Source organism: Pholcus phalangioides, unplaced genomic scaffold (genome assembly GCF_987345545.1).
Source record: "Pholcus phalangioides strain wild (caught in Gottingen) unplaced genomic scaffold, Ppha-v1.0 ptg000039l_1, whole genome shotgun sequence".
NCBI lineage: Eukaryota > Metazoa > Arthropoda > Arachnida > Araneae > Pholcidae > Pholcus > Pholcus phalangioides.
Window position 1 is genome coordinate 28,590,757 of NW_028301625.1, and position 18,338 is coordinate 28,609,094.

Genomic DNA, 18,338 nt, shown 5'->3' on the forward strand with positions numbered 1-18,338 from the left:
CCTCTACTTCAGCGCCTCATGCCACAGGACGTGAAGGCAGAGTCATGTCTCCAGTGGTGTATATAGTAGCATGCTTGCCCAGTATGCAAGAGGGCCTGGGTTTGAGTCCCGGCGGAGACGTGATGACTTTTCTTTCCGAGTTCACCTCAGCATAATATCCGGAAAATAACTGTTTCAGTGGTAGTGAATTAAGTATTTGATATTTTTGGCCTCAGAAGGACTGCTGCCCCTTTTGTAGGGCACATAAAGTGTGTGTTCAATGTTGACTTTCATTTATTTAATGGTTTTTTTTTTTTCTCATTCATTGTTTTATTGTCTTTTATTACTTGTATAATGTGGGTGTTCATGTTTAATTTGAAAAAAAAAACCCAAAAAAATGATTGTCTATATAATTTCAAGACAGGCTATATAACCTTAAAATTCATGGAATTTTAACTTAATATAAATAATGTTTCTTAACCTTTCCAACATGATCCCCTCTCTCTTTGTGTCCCATTGCCATGACCATTTTTTTGTGACCAATGTTTTAACCAGCTTCTTCTCAACATTCAGGACTGAGAGCTTTCTTATTTATTATGTTCATTTCTCAGTGAATTTATAGCATACAGAAAATTTGTAAATTTTGTGGGATGCATCTCTGATCTCTGGAACCTGTCAGTAAATAAATAAATATATATATATATGTATGTATTTAAATATGTAATTAACAAATGATTATTTTTTTATATTCTGTATCTGTACTTGCCTTTTTTATGATTTTTGTTGTGATCTTTGAATCTAATTAAAGTATTATTTAGAATTGCGATTACAGACAGATATTTTGCACAAAATATTAAGTACTCTTTCAAAATTTGCATATGTTTTAGATTCTTAGTGAATTAGATGATGCCAAGTTGATGCTAACTGAACAAAATGTGAAGCTTCATAAAGAAATAAACTTTATCAGTCAAGAGAAAAAAAAGGTGGTGGAAATTTATCATTTTTATTCCATATGATGCATTTATTGTGTTGTCATTATGAAATTATATCTTTGTTCATATCTATTTTAATTGCCTGAAAGTAATAGAATTATTTTAGAATATTTTCATAGTCTTTCACATGCTTACATACTCTCTAGGTCTTTCTTTCAGTTGCTCGCCTGGTTCCTGCTCTCTAGGTAGAGACAGATTTTTTTTTGCCACTATTCTCACATTTTAGTTCCATTTCCTTGCTCACTCATTCCTTAAATTTCCCTCTCCTCTGAATTGCCACCCTGGACTATAGTCTGTTTATCCCCCTTGTAAATACTCCTCTTCATATATTATGGTGGCTATGCATAATTGCCAATTTCCATGGTATGTTTGATAAATTTTGTTATATTTGACTATATATACAGTCGAGTACACTTAAAACATTCCCTGGATATAACACAGGATTTGTAATTCCCCAATTTTTAGCTCATTCACTTCTATATATTTTCATCCCTGTTATTACATACTGCGCATAAACCAACTGGGATATAAACCACTGGGGATATGACATACCAAAAACACTCTTGTAACCTAGAAAATAATTCGGATATAGCATGCTGCAAACAAAAACCTGGGAAAATGGAGTCAAAAAATGACTTATTTTGTACATTCATTGTATTCGGGTGATATCTTGATGTATTCTTTCATAGAAAGCTGTGGGAATTTCTTTTAATAATGGAAAATTTATCTCGAAATAGTTACATAGAGGGCTCTGTAATGAATCTGGCATGGATACTGGGGGGATTGCCCCACAAGAGCCAAAAATACAATGGAAAATAATGGCTTTGTCCCACAAACTCTAAGGAACGTATATTCACTGTACTCCCTTTGCTCCCAGTAATTCACCCTCTTTAACATATTGCCCTGGATCCACGTCTGGTGAATAAAGCTAAAAAGTGTTTCCTGATAGTATCAAATATAACTATTGTGATGATAAAGTGTTTTGTTGTTTATAAAAAACTACTTTATTTCTATGAAAACTGCACATTGTTGATGCTTTTCAGATCATTGACTTTGATCATTCACTTTTTCTGATACTTTTGAATTGGTAGATGGCAGTGATAAACAAATACTCGTTAGTAGTAGTGAAATGTGTGTTTCTGGGCCATAGAAACTCCTATGAGAGAAGTCGAATTTCTCTACTACTGTCACTTTTCACTACTACTATCCCATAGAGGCTACTACAGCCCAGAAATGCGCATATCATAAACCGTGATAATGAGAGGATACCAACTCGCTATTCCGTTAGTGTGGGTCAACAAGCATGACACTCCCAGTTCCTTTTTTACTTGAGTAGAACAGCTGTCTGTTCAGTACGCTGATCACATTTTTGTTTCTCTCTGTCTTTTTCATAATCCAGTTGATGCAATAGAATGATTCTTATAAAAACATGGAGAAGTTGACAAAAAAGTTTAGTTATGCTTCCAAACTTAATATAGATTGTTCCCATAGGAGCTTCTATGGCCCAGAAACACACATTTCACTACTACTCTCATTGTGTTTGGGAAAAACAGTAATCTGAACTGTTTTTTAAAAGCATCAAATCTCTACCTGTTAAAAGACTAAGCAAAAGCGTGTTGATTGATAAGAACAGTAAAATTTTATGAACATTAGTTGCCTTTTTCTAAATTAATTGTATAAATGCTGACACCTTTGGATAAAACTATTGGCATAAACTCAAATAAAATATCAGTGAAATCAATGAAGTTAAGAAAAAATTTATGTATATCACGTATTCTAATAAATTTCCAAAATTCCTCAGAAGATTCCAAAAACTATTTTAATTAGTTTTAAATATCAGTATTAAATTTAATTACGTACTGCATTAGCTCATTTTGTCTGCAGCAATCTCAATAATGCACTTTATGCATGTATATAGCTGCAATATAAGCTAATTTCAAAACCTCACTTATAACATACGGGTCAACTGTAACATACACTTATCAAATCATCAGGGGGAGGGAAGTTATCAGGGAACTCAACTGTATTTTTTACTGGTGATCATGCATCATTGGAAAATTTGATAAATGCTAAAAAAATTATCACTTTTATTGGTGACTACATAATCCCAAGGTATAGCTGGCAAATTTGATAAATACTTGAAATTTATCACTTTTATCAGTGATTATGCATAATATCCTAACGGGTATCCATATGCATAATAATCTATATCAGGGTACAATGGCAAAATTTGTTAAACAAGAGTTTGTTATATTGAGGTCTGATAGCAGAATTCGTGAAATAGGAGTTAATTATAGGAGTTATTTCAGAGATGTTTATTAAGTCAGAGTTCATTATGTATGGTTCGAATTCGAGCTCACAAGTACAGTCATCTAAATAAGAAAACTTATCATGGCAATAGGATGTGTTTATCATATTTATCAATAAAAAATGGTGGTTATGCATAATTGCTGGTAAAAGGGATAATTGTTTTTAGTATTCATCAAATTTACCTAAAAAATCTCATGCTATAAATTCTGAGAATTATTTGCTCTGATGGGAGTATAGTGCTCTAAAAATGCTACAATATCACATATGCAGTATACAACATTCATTTGTACTGCAGTTGATATCGTATAGTGTCAGATTTTGCTTCTAAAAAAAATATAAAAAATTCTGTACATTCAAGTATACAATAGATATATAAGAATGTCTTAGCTCAAAACGAGTCTTTCTTGAAATCTAGGTTGTAATCTAGGTTGAAATCTAGGTGATATCTTTCAGGAAAAAACAAAAGAGAATACCTCTTTTCTTTCTCAAAATCACCTGGATTTGCAAAAGACTGAAGATAAATACATATATTCTTTAAGATTCTGATTGAGGTATTCAAAATATGTTTTACACTGCAAAGGATTATTGACTTCCCAAGTTGATCACAGACATTTGAAGGGTTTGCATGAAGAAAGGGGAAAGGCGTATACAGTGGGTCACCCTTTTTTTTGTTGTGTTTTTACAAAGACACTAAGTCTTTGTTAAAACCGTTATTGTACCATATAGTGGATTTATTTATTTTGGTAATAGCTCCTTTTTTTTCATACATTCAGAGTGTCCATTAATAGTCCCTCTAGGTAGGAAAATCGAAACAACTTAAAACAGGATTTACTAATAAAAAGGAAAATAAACCATTGTGCCATACCAAATCATACATTGCTTTACTATGATAATGCATATCTTTTCATATGTATAACAGCCTATTTATTGAGATATTGAGACAATTTATTCACTTGCACAGTATTTCACTAGCAATTTATGTATTTTTTCTAAGACAGAAAAATTGGTCTTATCATAATATGTTGCCAAGTGTAACTTACATATTGATTTATCATCTTATGTAATATATATTTCATTGTTTTCTGATAATGAATTTTTTTTGTGATCTTAATAAGATCAAATAACATTTATGGCATTCTATTATCAGGCACTGGATGAAATAAAAATTGAAATAATTGCAAAAGAAAAAGAATTACAGGAGTTGCATCTATTAAATGAAAATCTGTCCATAAATGTGGTATGAAATATTCAGCTATTTTTTCTATCAGAGTATTGAGACAGCTAATAATTAAAATATAAACTCAATTATCATTATTCTAATGAGCAAATGCAGTGGAACCTCGATAACTCAACACCCCATGGGGATCAAAAAACATGTTGAATTGAGCAGATGTGAAGTTAGCGCAGTTTCATTTTACTTCACCTTTAGCAATTTTTAAAAGTTGTTTATGTTTGTGCATATGTTCCTGTACATTGTTAAACATATTCCATCATCCATAGGTGCTGAAACCTGGGGGCTGAGGCTATTCAACCCCCCAATAAATTTTGTGAGGGCCCCAATAATTAATGAATATACAATGCAATGCACCCGTTACCCACCTGCGTATGAGCTTAATTTTTGTATATACGGGACGACTCACAACTTTGGTCCCCCTCAATGTTTTCCTCTGCCATCATCTAAAAATTCATAAAATATTTTTATCTGCAATTTTCTATGAAAAGTTTTCATATTGAGAATAATACAGAATTTTAAAAAAGCATCATTTAATTGCCAGAAGATCTGTTATTTATGTGCAATTGTTGAAAATAACTTTCCTCCTCTCATTTGAAGCATTTCAATCTATCTTTGTCGATCATCTGTTATTCAAAAATTTCAGAAATAATTCACATCTATCTGTGGCTTTCATAGTCCACAGGTTGAGTTTTCAGGTTACAAACAGAGGAATAATGGGAAGTAATCCTACCCAAATACATGAGGAAGAATCTTTGACACATATTAATCAACAAACAAATGGCAGAAACATTGAAACATGGAATTTTCAAAACAAATGAGAGTAATGTCATAAAGTTTTTGAACTGTTCAACACATGGACAATTTCTGAAAATCAGTTGTGATAACAGCAATATAAATCATAATCGACTTAAGCGGGATTTGGTTATCATGTGTGGGGTTAGAGAAATTTTCCCCATTGACTTCAGTATTGTGCCAACCATTGGAATAGTGAATGCTGAGTCACCGGGGTAGTTGAGTTACCCACATGTTGAGTTATCAACGTTGTACTGTAATTATATGGATAACCACTTTAATCTATATCACTGAAAAACTTTTCTTTTGAATTTTCAGCAATGTGCTTTGAATCTATTCATATTATGAGAGGAATAACAATAATCTACCTGCATTTCTGTTGAGCCTTTGTTTGGTCTATCACCTTACACACACATTACATTAACCTTTGCAGCAGCATTTATGAGATATCTTGCCCAACTTGATGCTTTTTATTTTGGTAATTATGAGATATCTCATTCCCTTTAAACCCTCTTATTTTGACAATGACGAGCCCAAAGAGCTTTGTGAATTCGGATTCTCCATAAAACATGTTTTCCATTCCCCCAACCTGTTCCTGATCAACTGCGAGTGGCAGAGTCAGTTTTTGTTCACATATTGATAACAAAAAAAGTGAGACTGTTAGAAATATGCTTTTTTTACCTTCTCTTTGGAATAGTATGAGAATATTCGTATATACAGTATGAATAATAGAAAAAATTGAGTATTTCTCTTCCTTGGTTTATTGTTCGTGGAGTTGGGGGAAGCACTATCACCTGCAGAAAATAGGAGAGAAAAATACTTCTTTAAAATTGATTTTGAATTTTATAGAGGATTTGGTTATTTCTTCTGTGCCAGTTATAATACATATGAGTAAAAATTTATAAAATCGTGGAAAGGGTTAGTTAACTAACAGGTTTAGTGTGCATTTTGTATTATGAATGTTATGTGTTTAGGAGGTGTTGCCATCTATCTATCTTTCAGAAAAGAAGTAAGGAAGCTGCATATTGATGTTTTATTTGATGAGTGTATTTTTTTTTTTTTTTTTTTTTTTTTTGCGGGTCTGATTAATTGCTTTAATGAGACTTTTTTAAGGAAAAATTGGCTATTTATTCTTCAAAGTCTAAAAATCACAGAAAACCAACTTCAACTGACCATTTTATGTACTGTCATGGGAATCAAAGCTGTGCTTTCACAACCTAAAACCAATCACATTACCCGCAACTTCACAGCAGTATTTTTTAGATATAATACCCTTCTCTGAATACTAATTTTGCATTGCATTTCTCTCTGACAGTTTTTATGTATTAAAATTTCAGGAGAACAAGACCAAACTTCTTGATCAGAAAGAAAAGAAACTTGAACAAATATGCTCAGACTATGACGCCAAATTGAATATATTGTCTGAGAACTCAAATACTTTGAAAGCAGATCTGCTATCTGCACTTGGAAAACACAACGAACTTGAAGATAAAATTGATGAAATTAGTGGAATGAAACTTGGTGAGTTGCTTTCATAAATGCCTAAAATTGATTTATCATCATTGGTACTTTATTAAGCTGGTTACTTTAATGAATAAAACCACATAAATGAATATGTATCTCCATTTTTATATAAAAAAAATTCTATACAGCTGAATTAAAACTGCAACTTGAATACTTAAAGATGTGTATTTTTGGATATTTTTATAATAATACCTCTCTAAAAAGTTAGTAGTAGAATGAGGAAACAGAATCACTTGGAATAGTAACTTGGAAGCATATGTAACAGAAACGGGAGAAATTGCATGAAAGAACATACATGAAGTTTAGACATATGCAAAGCTTAGATCAAAACCAGGATGACCAGCACAAATTTCAATTTTATTAAATGTTATTTTAGATCTTTTTGCTCCATTTTATGTCTATTTGGGAAAAAAAAAACCAAAAAAAAAGACTGGGAAGCTGCAATAGTAGAAAGGCTATGAGTTGCCAATCAGTTGCAAATTGCTTATTATTGGCCATTTTTACAAACCTAGTAGAGAAAAAAGCCAAACGTACATTCAACGTTCCCATGTATTCTGAGTAGCAGCATATGATGAAAATGCTCCCACACTCACAAAATCGCTATTGGCATCTATGACATATTGCAGTATCATGCGTGCATGGAAAAATAACAGGGTCTGCTCATAAAAGTAAAAATTAAAGGAAACATTGCCTGCACAAGGTGTTGGCTACTCGTAATCTGAGATACTAAAATTAGGGTGAACTTGTACACTTACAAGTGCAGTGTGTTCATTAAATATAATGAGCAGTGGCAGCTTGCCACAAAGTTTAGGGAAGAGGCGAAATAGTTTTACATTATATTATGTTATGGATAATCTACAGAACCTGATTTTTTTACTTGGGCAACATGGACATTTGCCCAAGGGAAAGGGCTCCAAATTTATAATAATATATATTTCACTCAAATTTTTATAAATTTTATTTAGTAAGATTTTGGAAAATCAAAGAATTTTCCCTGAATCATATTGTACTAACTCCAAGGTGCTCAATATTTGCAAACCATATTAAACATCAATTTTAATATTATACCAATCAGTAATAGACTTCACACAACATTTGCAATTCACCTATTACACCTATTTAAAATGATTTTTTGAAACGATGACGAGAAAGCTTGCCTGTTTGATCAACATAAATCCTCAAATATTCGTGAAGATTCTGTATATTTGCGATGCAAAACTTAAGATCTGATCTTGTAAATTCTTTTTCAGATAAACTGCAACAATTTTCATTCTTTGTTCAATGCTGCCACAATGCCACAAATGTTAAATAACACTAGAGGTTTAGAGGAGACATTTCTAAATGTTGAGACAGCTATGAATCATCATTGACAACGTAACCAGTATCAAACTGTTCTAAAGAAAAATCATTCTTCTAGTTAAAAATGATAAAATCATCAGTTCACTCAAGTATTCTACAAGAAAAACTGCCATCTTTAGCTTTATTGTGTATTGAAACTGAGATATGACAAAAGTTAAATTTTTATCGCATCAATAATTTTGCTAATAATGAGAGTGCAAAAAAAGCATTTAGTGTAAGATATTTCATGGAGAATATTTTACTTTACCTCATTTAAAATAGTGCATTTCTTTATTGTGATGTGTTATGCTGTATTTGCAGACATACCAAACCTCTTTGCCCATAGTTGAAGGGGGAGGGCCCAGTGTTGTTTGCCTATAGACATATAGATGCGCGATTCACACATCAAAATTCAATTTTCATCCTCCAAATTTCATTGAAGAGTAAAGATACTTCTTCAAACTTAAAGTATTTTTTAAAAATAATCATCATCATCTGTGTGTATAATCAATAAGCATCAATATCTGTGGACTTTTTTTCGAGCACCCGTAAGAAGTACACTGGTGAAATAAATTAAGAGAATTTGCATATTTTATAGAATTTCATGAAAAGAACTGAACTGAATGTAAAACCACTGATTCTAGACAAAAATGAAAATCTTTTACATCAAATACGTAAGCGTACACATGTGTGTAGGCAGAGCCAGTAGAGAAACAGGCTTTATAAGCACGCGTAAGTTAAGACGCATTTCGTTCGCTAGCACACCTGGGCGAATTTCTTGGTGTTATTTTGCAGCAATTGGTTAATTTCAAATTGTAACAGTAAAAATGAGTAACCACCAACGTTTAGATGAGGGAATGAGGTGGCGAATTGTGGGGAGGCTAGAAGCAGGCGAAATCTCAAGTCCAGATTTATAGAGAGTTCAATTTAACGCCCAGCATCGTGTGTAACTTATGGAAACAGTTCCAGGATACCGGATCCATCGAGAGAAAGCCTGGGTAAGGGCGTCCAAGAGCCACGATGGCCAGAGAAGATCGCCATTTGTCGATTATAGCGAGGTGTAACAGGAGTGCTACAGCTTCTCAGCTCTCTCGTGACTTGTATGCAGCCACAGAAACCCGTGTATCAAGGGTGACTGTTTCCAAAAGACTTCATGAGAGAGGGTTGTTTGCAAGAAGACCTGCTGCTGCTGTTTGCGTCCCACTCACTTCTATGGACAGGAGAATCCATTTATCATGGTGTATAGAGATTGGAGTATGGATCAATGGGCGACCGTTCTCTTCACTGATGAGTCCCGGTTCAGCCTAAGCACCAATTCTCGCTGTACGTTCATATGGAGAGAACCAGGGACCCGCTACCTACCCTCCAATGTTCGCGAAATCTACCATTATGGCGGAGGAGGTTTAATGGTCTGGGCGGGCAGGCATCATGTTGGATGGCCGCACACCTCTCCATGTCTTTGAAAGAGGCACTGTGACTGGTGTGAGGTATAGGGATGAGGTCTTGGAGCCCTATGTTTGCCTTTTCAGGGGTGCAGTTGGCCTTGAGTTCATTTTAATGGACGATAACGCGAGGCCACATAGAGCTCTTCTGCTCGACGATTTTCTAGAGAGTGAGGATATTTGCCGGATGGATTGGGCAGCCAGATCTCCAGACCTTAACCCTATAGAGCATGTCTGGGACGCTCTGGGGAGGGCAATTGCAACTCGCAAACCCCCCTCCGGGAACCATCCAGGGAATGAAAACAACGTTGCTGAACGAGTGGGACCAATTGCCACAGGAAATGATAAACTGTCTTATTTCATGTATGAAATCACGCTGGGAGACCTGTATATCTGTAAGCGGGGACCATACCCCCTATCAACCCATCTATTAATCCATTTTTTTGTTTATTCTGCAACCGCTGTTTCATACCCTCCGACTCCAATGAGTGTTACGCACGATCATGCGTGTGTATTACAATTATTGAATGGTTATTTGTTTTGTATTGTATCAATGTATGTACATATCAAATTTCATTAAAATCGGTACAGTAGTTCTAGAGATAATCGACCAAGTCTGCAAATTCTCTTAATTTCTTACACCAGTGTATAATAACCTGAATAGCCAACCACTCCCTTTCTTCCTTGCTATGTTCTCTGTCCTTCAGCATTTGAACCTCATAGGCCAAAACATATATGAGGTAATCATAATATAACCCATATTTTATGGAACATTTTTTTCCAATTAACATTTTGAAAAATATCTCTTAATTTTAACAAAAACACTTGCTTAATAGTATTTCAGTGACACTGAGTTGGTATCAAATCCATTTGCAGAGTTGAATTAATGACTTAAAATTTTCCAGTGACGCCTTTGCATCCTCTTTAAGAGTCCCCCCCCCCCTCCACATAATGAGGTGCTTTTACGATTTCAGATTGAGTTGATACTCTGATTACATCGCTACTACCCAAGCACATTCCCAATGCAGTAACAATTGCAAATAGCTGCTGCGATTGAAAAACAGAATGCACATCATTTTAGCTCATCTCAAAATACCAATTTTTTCTTTGTTTATTCCAGTTGAGGTGATTCAAGAGATTAAAAAATTATCATTTTTAATCACTATACAAAGCCATGCAGTAAACGGGGGGGGGGAACAAATTATTGTTCTTAGTAAAATCTTGTTATAATGTTGCGGCCCTCACAAGGGTGGAGTTGACAGGACTTCAGTCTGGAAGCCAGAGATGATTCTTGTTATTTTTTTACACAATAAATTCACTATTGTGGGATCCATGAAAACACGTGCTTGGGGGCCTGCTGAACGTCCCAGCCTAGGGGCCTGCAACATGTACGGGCTATGCTTACAGTCCTGGTACAATAGCCCCCTCCTCCACTGAAAAAAAAGTATTTTCTTTTATTCTTGAAAAGTATAGATGTGGGGGTTGATTGGGGGGACCATATAAATTTTATGCTTCCCATATTGTATTATATTTGGTTTCCTAGAATCTCAACATTTAATTTCCTGCAAGGTGGATTTTGAAACAGTAGAGGAACAAATCTGCAGAACTTTCAGTGGATGAAAAAGTCGAAATTATGCAGTGTTCTCCCATAATAGTTGTTTTATTAACACAATATGCATGTATATTGCATCATGGACACATGTGTAGCGGGTGTGAACGACACCCACTCTCCACTGCAAGTTTATTAAATACATACTTTTACGTGACCCGTGCTCAAGTGACAGATTGCAAAAAACTTGGAAGTACATAACCTGACAACAATGTGTTAAGAATAAACATACTGTGGGAGCATGTGCACAGACTGGTATTATAAAAATTAGATAAAAAGACAAAATAGTGAAATAAAAGCTGACCAGTAAATAAATTGGCAGATGGTCTGCTCAGTGAGATGGATCTGCTAAGGAACAACAGAACAATATCCTACATTGACTGAATTTTAACTATTCTTCAAAAAGTTACTAATGCTATAAAATACACTTTTTAAGTAAATTTGCAAAGTTTTTAGCTTCTTCAATTTAATGATAATTTTTGTTGGTCCCCATTGCAATAGTTGAATCGGGATTTCAGATTGTATGAATATGAATGTATATACTCACTTATTCATCTAATTTTAGTACATATTGTATCTTACAGAGCTGGAAGCAAAACTTGAAAACCTCTGTGATGAACGACAGGCTTTGTTAGATAGGTAGGTTGATTGATTGAAAGAAAAATATTATATTTTTGTATTTTTAAAGGGAAATGCTTCATTTTAATGATCATACTTGCAAGAAAAGCAAACTTTTCTGTAGTTATTTTGTTGACATTGGTTGATGAATATGAGGCTTAAGAAACCTGTGATTCAGTCATATGAACTAAGTCATCACTGTGCAACCTTTGGGCCAGGATATGTAAGATGGCTACAAAATAGAATTTGTGTATGGGGAGGAGATTATGACTGTGATATCCAATTACTAAATAGAACAATAACAAAAAGTTTAAATATAATCATGCCTAATACTCATTATCCATTAAATATCCAAATAAATGACTATAGATCAAATGTCCGTAAAACGTATGTTTATAGACTATTACTTTTTCTATTTAGAAATACAAATTGGTTTAAAATAAGACAAATTCAAAAAAATATCAGGAATAACAGAACCTAATTTCAAAACATTCTTCATCGTAAAACTATAATAAAAAACACATTCATCTTTTTAGGACCAAAAATTTACAATACCTTGGATTCACAAAAAAAATTAAAAATGCTTAAAAAAATATATAACTCTGATTAAAACATATGTAGAAAATACAAATATCATAAGTAGTATATAAAGTTTTAAGAGAAACCAAAATAAACACATACTTAAAAAACCGTGGGGGCAAATCAATATATATGCATGTGTGTGCATGTGTACATACATTTATTTATTTATTCAATATTGCTTGGCCGAGGCCTGTACAAGGGAATGTGGTGGTGAAGTTTGACAGAGACGATTGATGTCACAAAGGAAATTAGAAACTGTTGTACAATCAATAATGTTTGATGGAAGGTTGTTCCAATCACAGACCTGCCAACTCTCCGGATTTAGGTGGGAGACTCCGGATTTTTCATCCTTCCTCCTGCTCTCCAGATTTGTTAAAATTTCTCCGGATTTTTGCAGAAAATTAGATTTTACATGAGCTTTCATGTTGTCATGATGTCAATGACTGCCGTTGTTGTTAGGGAAAACACCCATAGAGAACAGCCGTGGTCGTTTCCATTGAGCAGCCGTAAAAAAAGTCTTGGTGACCGCATTAAAGCAACTGGCAAAGACATGACTTTATTTACGAAACGTTTATCAGCAATCATTTATCAAGGGCATGACCTTGGTTGCTGAAGTACCTGTATAATCGTTATTGTATTCCATTAACAGCCGTGTGGTAAACACAAGTTTTTTTGTCAGCAGCTTTGTATTTTAAAGTTTTTTAATTATTTCCTCTGATTAAATATGTCTTCAGAAAGAAAATATAAAACTTCTATATAAAGCTAAGTATAAAGCTTTTAAGAGTTCATATACCCAAGATTATCAATCACTGATAGCATCCACGAAAGGAAAATTATGTTTTATGAACAGTATATGTAGATGTGATTTCTCTATTCTGCATGGAAAGACTGACATGGAAAATTTGAAGTGTCAATATGAAAATGGCCATGAAGGATTTTGAAAAGGAAAGATAATCGAGGGGACACCAGTATCGATTGGTGAGGGACAATGCAAGGTTATGGTGTCGCAGGGAATTTTTCTCCAATAGGGTTGTTAATAAATGGAATAGCTTACCCCCGGAGGTAGTAAATTGTAACACAATTGACACGTTTAAAAAGAAATACGATAAACATGTTGGGGTAAATCGAGAAGCTATCCATTCTTAGAATAAGACAACCATAAGTAATCTTTATGGGCATCGTATAATATTTTATCATGTGTATATATTGTTTGTAATTTGTGTTAATTGCATTTTTAATTGGGTTGCTGTATTTTTGAAACATATGACAACCATATTTTTATGGGCATCTTTTTATCAGCCACCTCGTTGGGCATTTTGCCTGTTGTGGCGTTGTATTTGTATTTGTATTTGAGATATATATCTACGGGTAAAAAGCGGTTGCATATTGAGTTTGCACTTGAGTTCAGTGACAGAGGCAGAGAATGACCAACAGTTAAGAATGAAGCAGGAACCGATTATTTTGAACCGATTCTAATTTGTCTATGTTTGAGAGAGTATGGGGGTCCCAGATTTCACAGGCATGAGAGTACAGGGAGGATGTAGGTTTGGGAGCAGAGATGTCTGATGTGTAACGGGTGGAGTTTTTGAGGTTCCGACGAAGAAAAAAAGAGTTTTTGGAGACGTATATATATATGAAAGACATAATCAACATGGAGATTCCAACAGAGGTCGGCAGAAATAATTACACCCAGATATTTATAATCAGAAACTTCAGTGATTATAGAGTTATTGATAGTGTAAGAAAAATCAAAGGGAAGTTTTTGCAAGTAATTTTCACATAAAGACTGTTTTTGAAGAATTGAGGGGTAATTGCCAGGATGAGCACCATTCAGCGACAATGTTTAGGTTATTTTAGAGAGATGCTTGGTCGGATTCGTTGTGCACTGTTTGGTAGATGATGCAAAAAGTCTGATATGGCAATTGATGGAATTAGGGAGGTTGTTAGTATAAATCAAAAACAATAATGGTGAGAGGACTGAACCGTGGGGCATGCTAGACTTAACTTGGAGAAGTGGAGAGTTTTGGCCCTTGAAGGAAACAAACTGACTGCGGTTGGTAAGGAAGGCTTCCACCCATTTAAGCAGTTGAACACATAGGCCAAGGTTTTATAGTTTAAGTAGAAATTTATTGTGGGGCACCCTGTCAAAACCTTTAGAGAAATCCAAGAAAATTATATCAGTTTGGATGTTTTTGTCGATACTGCTTGATTAATCATGTATAGATTGGATAGTTACTGATAAAAATGATCGAAAGCCGTGTTGATTTGAGGAAAAGAAGTTCATTGAATCGAGGTGGGAGCGGATTTCCTTAGCAACTATGTGCTCAAATAGCTTGCAGCAGGTAGAGGTGATTGCGACGGGTCTTAAATTAAGGGAATTTGAAAGAGAACCTGATTTATGTGTGAATTGAGATAATCTTATTAATTTTCCAATCAGAGGGCAAGTTAGATGAGTTTAATGAGACTAAGATAATTAAAAGGAATTAAAAATTTCATCAGCGCAAAATTTGAGAATATGATTTGGGATCCCATCGGGGCCAATAGAGTGGGGTTTCAGTTTTCTTAAAAGGTTCAGAAGGCCTGCTTTAGAGAAGAAGACAGGACTAGTGTTGAAAAATGAATCAGAAAAAGAGTACTGAGAAGGAGTGGGGTCAGAGAAAAAAACTGATGAAAAAGCCTGATTAATTTCTGTGGCAATATCAAGGTGAGAAGTATGGTCGATGTTATAAATTTTGAGGGAAGATGGGCCAGCTGATTGAAGGCGAAGAAAATTACAAAATTTTGAGGAGCTAGTTTTAAGGTATTGAGATATAAAGTTAGTTAGGTAATTTGTTTTTTGATGAAGGATGAGATCTTATTTCTGAGAGAAAGGAAGTTATTGAATTTAAGTTTGGAGACATTTCAGTGAATACTTCTTTTTAAATGGATTATATCACGATTGATCTAGGGGTTAAAGATACATTTTGAAGAGGTATTTTTGAGGGGAACAGAGGCTTTGAATTTCTTGATAAAGCTTTGAATTTACTCCAGAGAATATCAACATCATTTGAGGAAAATGGTGAAACAAAATTAGGGAAATGGATGCGAAGGATATTTTGCAAAAGGGGAAAGTTGGCCTTGTTAAAATTGAGTTTTGCAGCGTGCTTAAAGGAAGGGAGAGTGTGATGGAGAGAAAAATTTACAAAAGGTATTTTGTGGTCGGAAATGCCATCAAAAACTGAGAAATCGGAAACCAGGATTTTATTTGAAACAGCAATTATATATATAGGTCTAATGTAGAGCTTGAGTGGTTTGAGATTCTTGTCGGTTCTAGGATAGCTTGAATGAGATTAAACATGAGGAAAAAAAAAAGAACTCTATTATTAATAAAATGGTTACCCGAGAGGGACTTTGGTTTGTGCCAGTCAGTTCCGTGTAGGTTCCAGTCACCAGCTATGATTAGGAGGTTTGAATTAAAAAATCTATCTAAAATTGATTCCAATTTGACAAACAGTGAAAATCTGGGGCAGGGGGTAAATAAAATGAAAATATTGCAATAGGAGTGCGGTTCAGGCAACACCACTCAGCACCAACAATTTCAAGATTGGTGTCCAAAGAAATTTCAAAAAAAGGAATGGAGCTGTTAAAGATGAAAGCAACGCCCCCTCCCTGGGTGTTTCTGTCTTTACGAAATGCAAGGTAGTTAGGATGTAAGAATTGGGTATTGCTGATATTTCTATATAACCAGGTTTCAGTGACAGCAAGAAAATTGGAATTATGAGCTAACAATATGGATTCAAATATATGAATAAATTTTATTGGAAATGCTTCTTGCATTAATAGTACCAATTTTGAAGGAATTTTTCTAAGATGCTAAAAGGGAATTTGAGGTGGTGAAATTCGGGGTGCAAAGCCTAAAGAAGTGGTGGGAGAAGATTGAGGGAAGTCAGACGGGGGTAGGATTACAATGAGAGATTGGGAAATCGGGAAAATATCATTAGCGTTAGGATCCCAAATGCATTTAGTGTTATTGATGAGGGCAAAGTTATGAAAAAGTTTGACTTTCAGACCAGCATCGCTGAATTTCTGGGAGGCCCTTCAAATCTGTCCCACAGTCTGCAGGTCTCAGGAGAAAAATCCTCGGAAATGGAAATGCCACTATTTTTTAATTTGGAGGTGCTTTTAAGAATTTTGGTTTTGACTTTGCATTTATTGAATTTAATTATTGAGGGTCTAGATCCGACGTATCTTTTAGAACCAAGTTCTGTGGCAATGGTCAATATTGGAAGGTGAGATTTTGACATCAAAAAGATCGGAGCAGTAATTAATTATTTTTAATTCAAGCATCGAGGGGGTTCTTCCGGTATTCCACGGAAAATTAAATTGGCACGATGGGAGCGGTACTCCAGATCGGTTATTTTGCTGACTAGGGAAGAATGAAATTCGGAGAAGTCTGATGAAAGGTCAGAACCTGTTTCTGGAGATCTTCGATAGGGAAAAATTTGTCTTCAACCACACTTAATCGTTGAGATAAGCCGTTTAGTTGGATATTGAAAGAGTCCTATTTTTGAGAGAGAAGTGTCAGTTGATTAAGAATAGTCATTTCAGTATCATGTATATTAAGAAGGATAGAAGAATCTGAATTACCGGGTGCTTTGACTGCATCAGAAAAGGAATTGGATCTAGATTGTGTTTGAGAAGTTGTGGGTGAGCAGAGAACTTTAGGACCAAGATTCGACTCTATCTCTGGAAAGCAAGAGAAGAAGGAACAGGTGGGAAGTGGGAGAGAGCGGAGGAAAATACAATGAATAGGATGAAACAACCTCTAACATAAAATTGAATGTTTTTTATTCATACAAATAAAAGCCTTTTTCTCTCTCTCTCAAAAAAAATGGTTTACTTATGCATTGATATGTATCAATGAACTATATATTTACCATATACTGAAATTTTTTAGAAAAATTTTTCCTGCCTGATCAAAACCCCCTTTACAAGCTTCATTTGACTTATGGGCGGGAGGCTACTCTGAAGTAAGTGATTGAATGATTAGTCAACCTCTCACAGGCTTTGTTGAATAAAGAAATGTTTTTTTTTTGGTTGAAAGGCCATCATTGGTTTGAGTTCTTTTTTAATATTTTCCAACACCAGCTATTGACATTTTGGGAAACTCTTACTGGTTCAAAGCTATAAATTGTTGTTTTCTTTAAGGTTGCTACAATGTGTCCTCTTGAGCAAATATTCAACCAGGTTGTGCTCAGTTGTTCGAGCTTGCAAAATACTTGACTTCTTTAGAAAATTAAAAACATACTTGAGATAAATTTAAACTTAACATTTATTACTCCGTTCAGATGTTTCCAGACCTTGAGGAGGTTAGGAAATGATTTTTATGCAATTTTACCATTCTGAAGACATTTCATTCTGGACAAAACTAGTCTTATTAAATGCTAGTTCATATTTTTTCAGAATTTTTTACTGATTGAGAAAAATTTTTCACAGAAGTTTCAAGACAGGATTTACTGTAGACAGGCACTTGATTGCTCTAGAACTAGGGTGGATAAAGGGTCTTGCGTGGTTTAGCTGTCAGTATTCCAATAAACAGAATATAATCTTTATTTGAACTATATCAGATACAAAATGGTTCGAATATTTTTGGTTTACTTTATCACATATAGTTTCATTTTTTAAAACATTTCAAAGTTTTTTAAGCAAGTTCAGAAAATTAAAGTTATTAAACTTATTCTGACAGAATTTTGAAATTTGACCTTCTATGAGTATTTTATTTTTCGTCTTTTTTATTATCGTCCACATTTGAATGAAATATACCAAAAATTTAAATTAGTTATATGTAACACAAATTGAAATAAACATTAATTATAAACTATTTGTGCTGCATTTCATGTGTTTTTCATGTGTGCTGCATTTCATGTGTGCTGCATTCA

At 34.3% G+C, this 18,338-nt stretch overlaps 1 protein-coding gene across 1 annotated transcript in view; it reads left to right on the forward strand.

Moving 5' to 3' along the window:
• Positions 1-18,338, forward strand: part of LOC149065791 (uncharacterized) — a 141,059-nt gene that overhangs the window by 106,686 nt on the left and 16,035 nt on the right. Inside the window, exons 23-26 of the mRNA XM_089253924.1 lie at positions 867-962; positions 4,429-4,518; positions 6,645-6,828; positions 11,805-11,859. Of these exons, the coding sequence (XP_089110050.1) occupies positions 867-962; positions 4,429-4,518; positions 6,645-6,828; positions 11,805-11,859 (425 nt within the window). The remainder of the gene's footprint in view (positions 1-866; positions 963-4,428; positions 4,519-6,644; positions 6,829-11,804; positions 11,860-18,338) is intronic.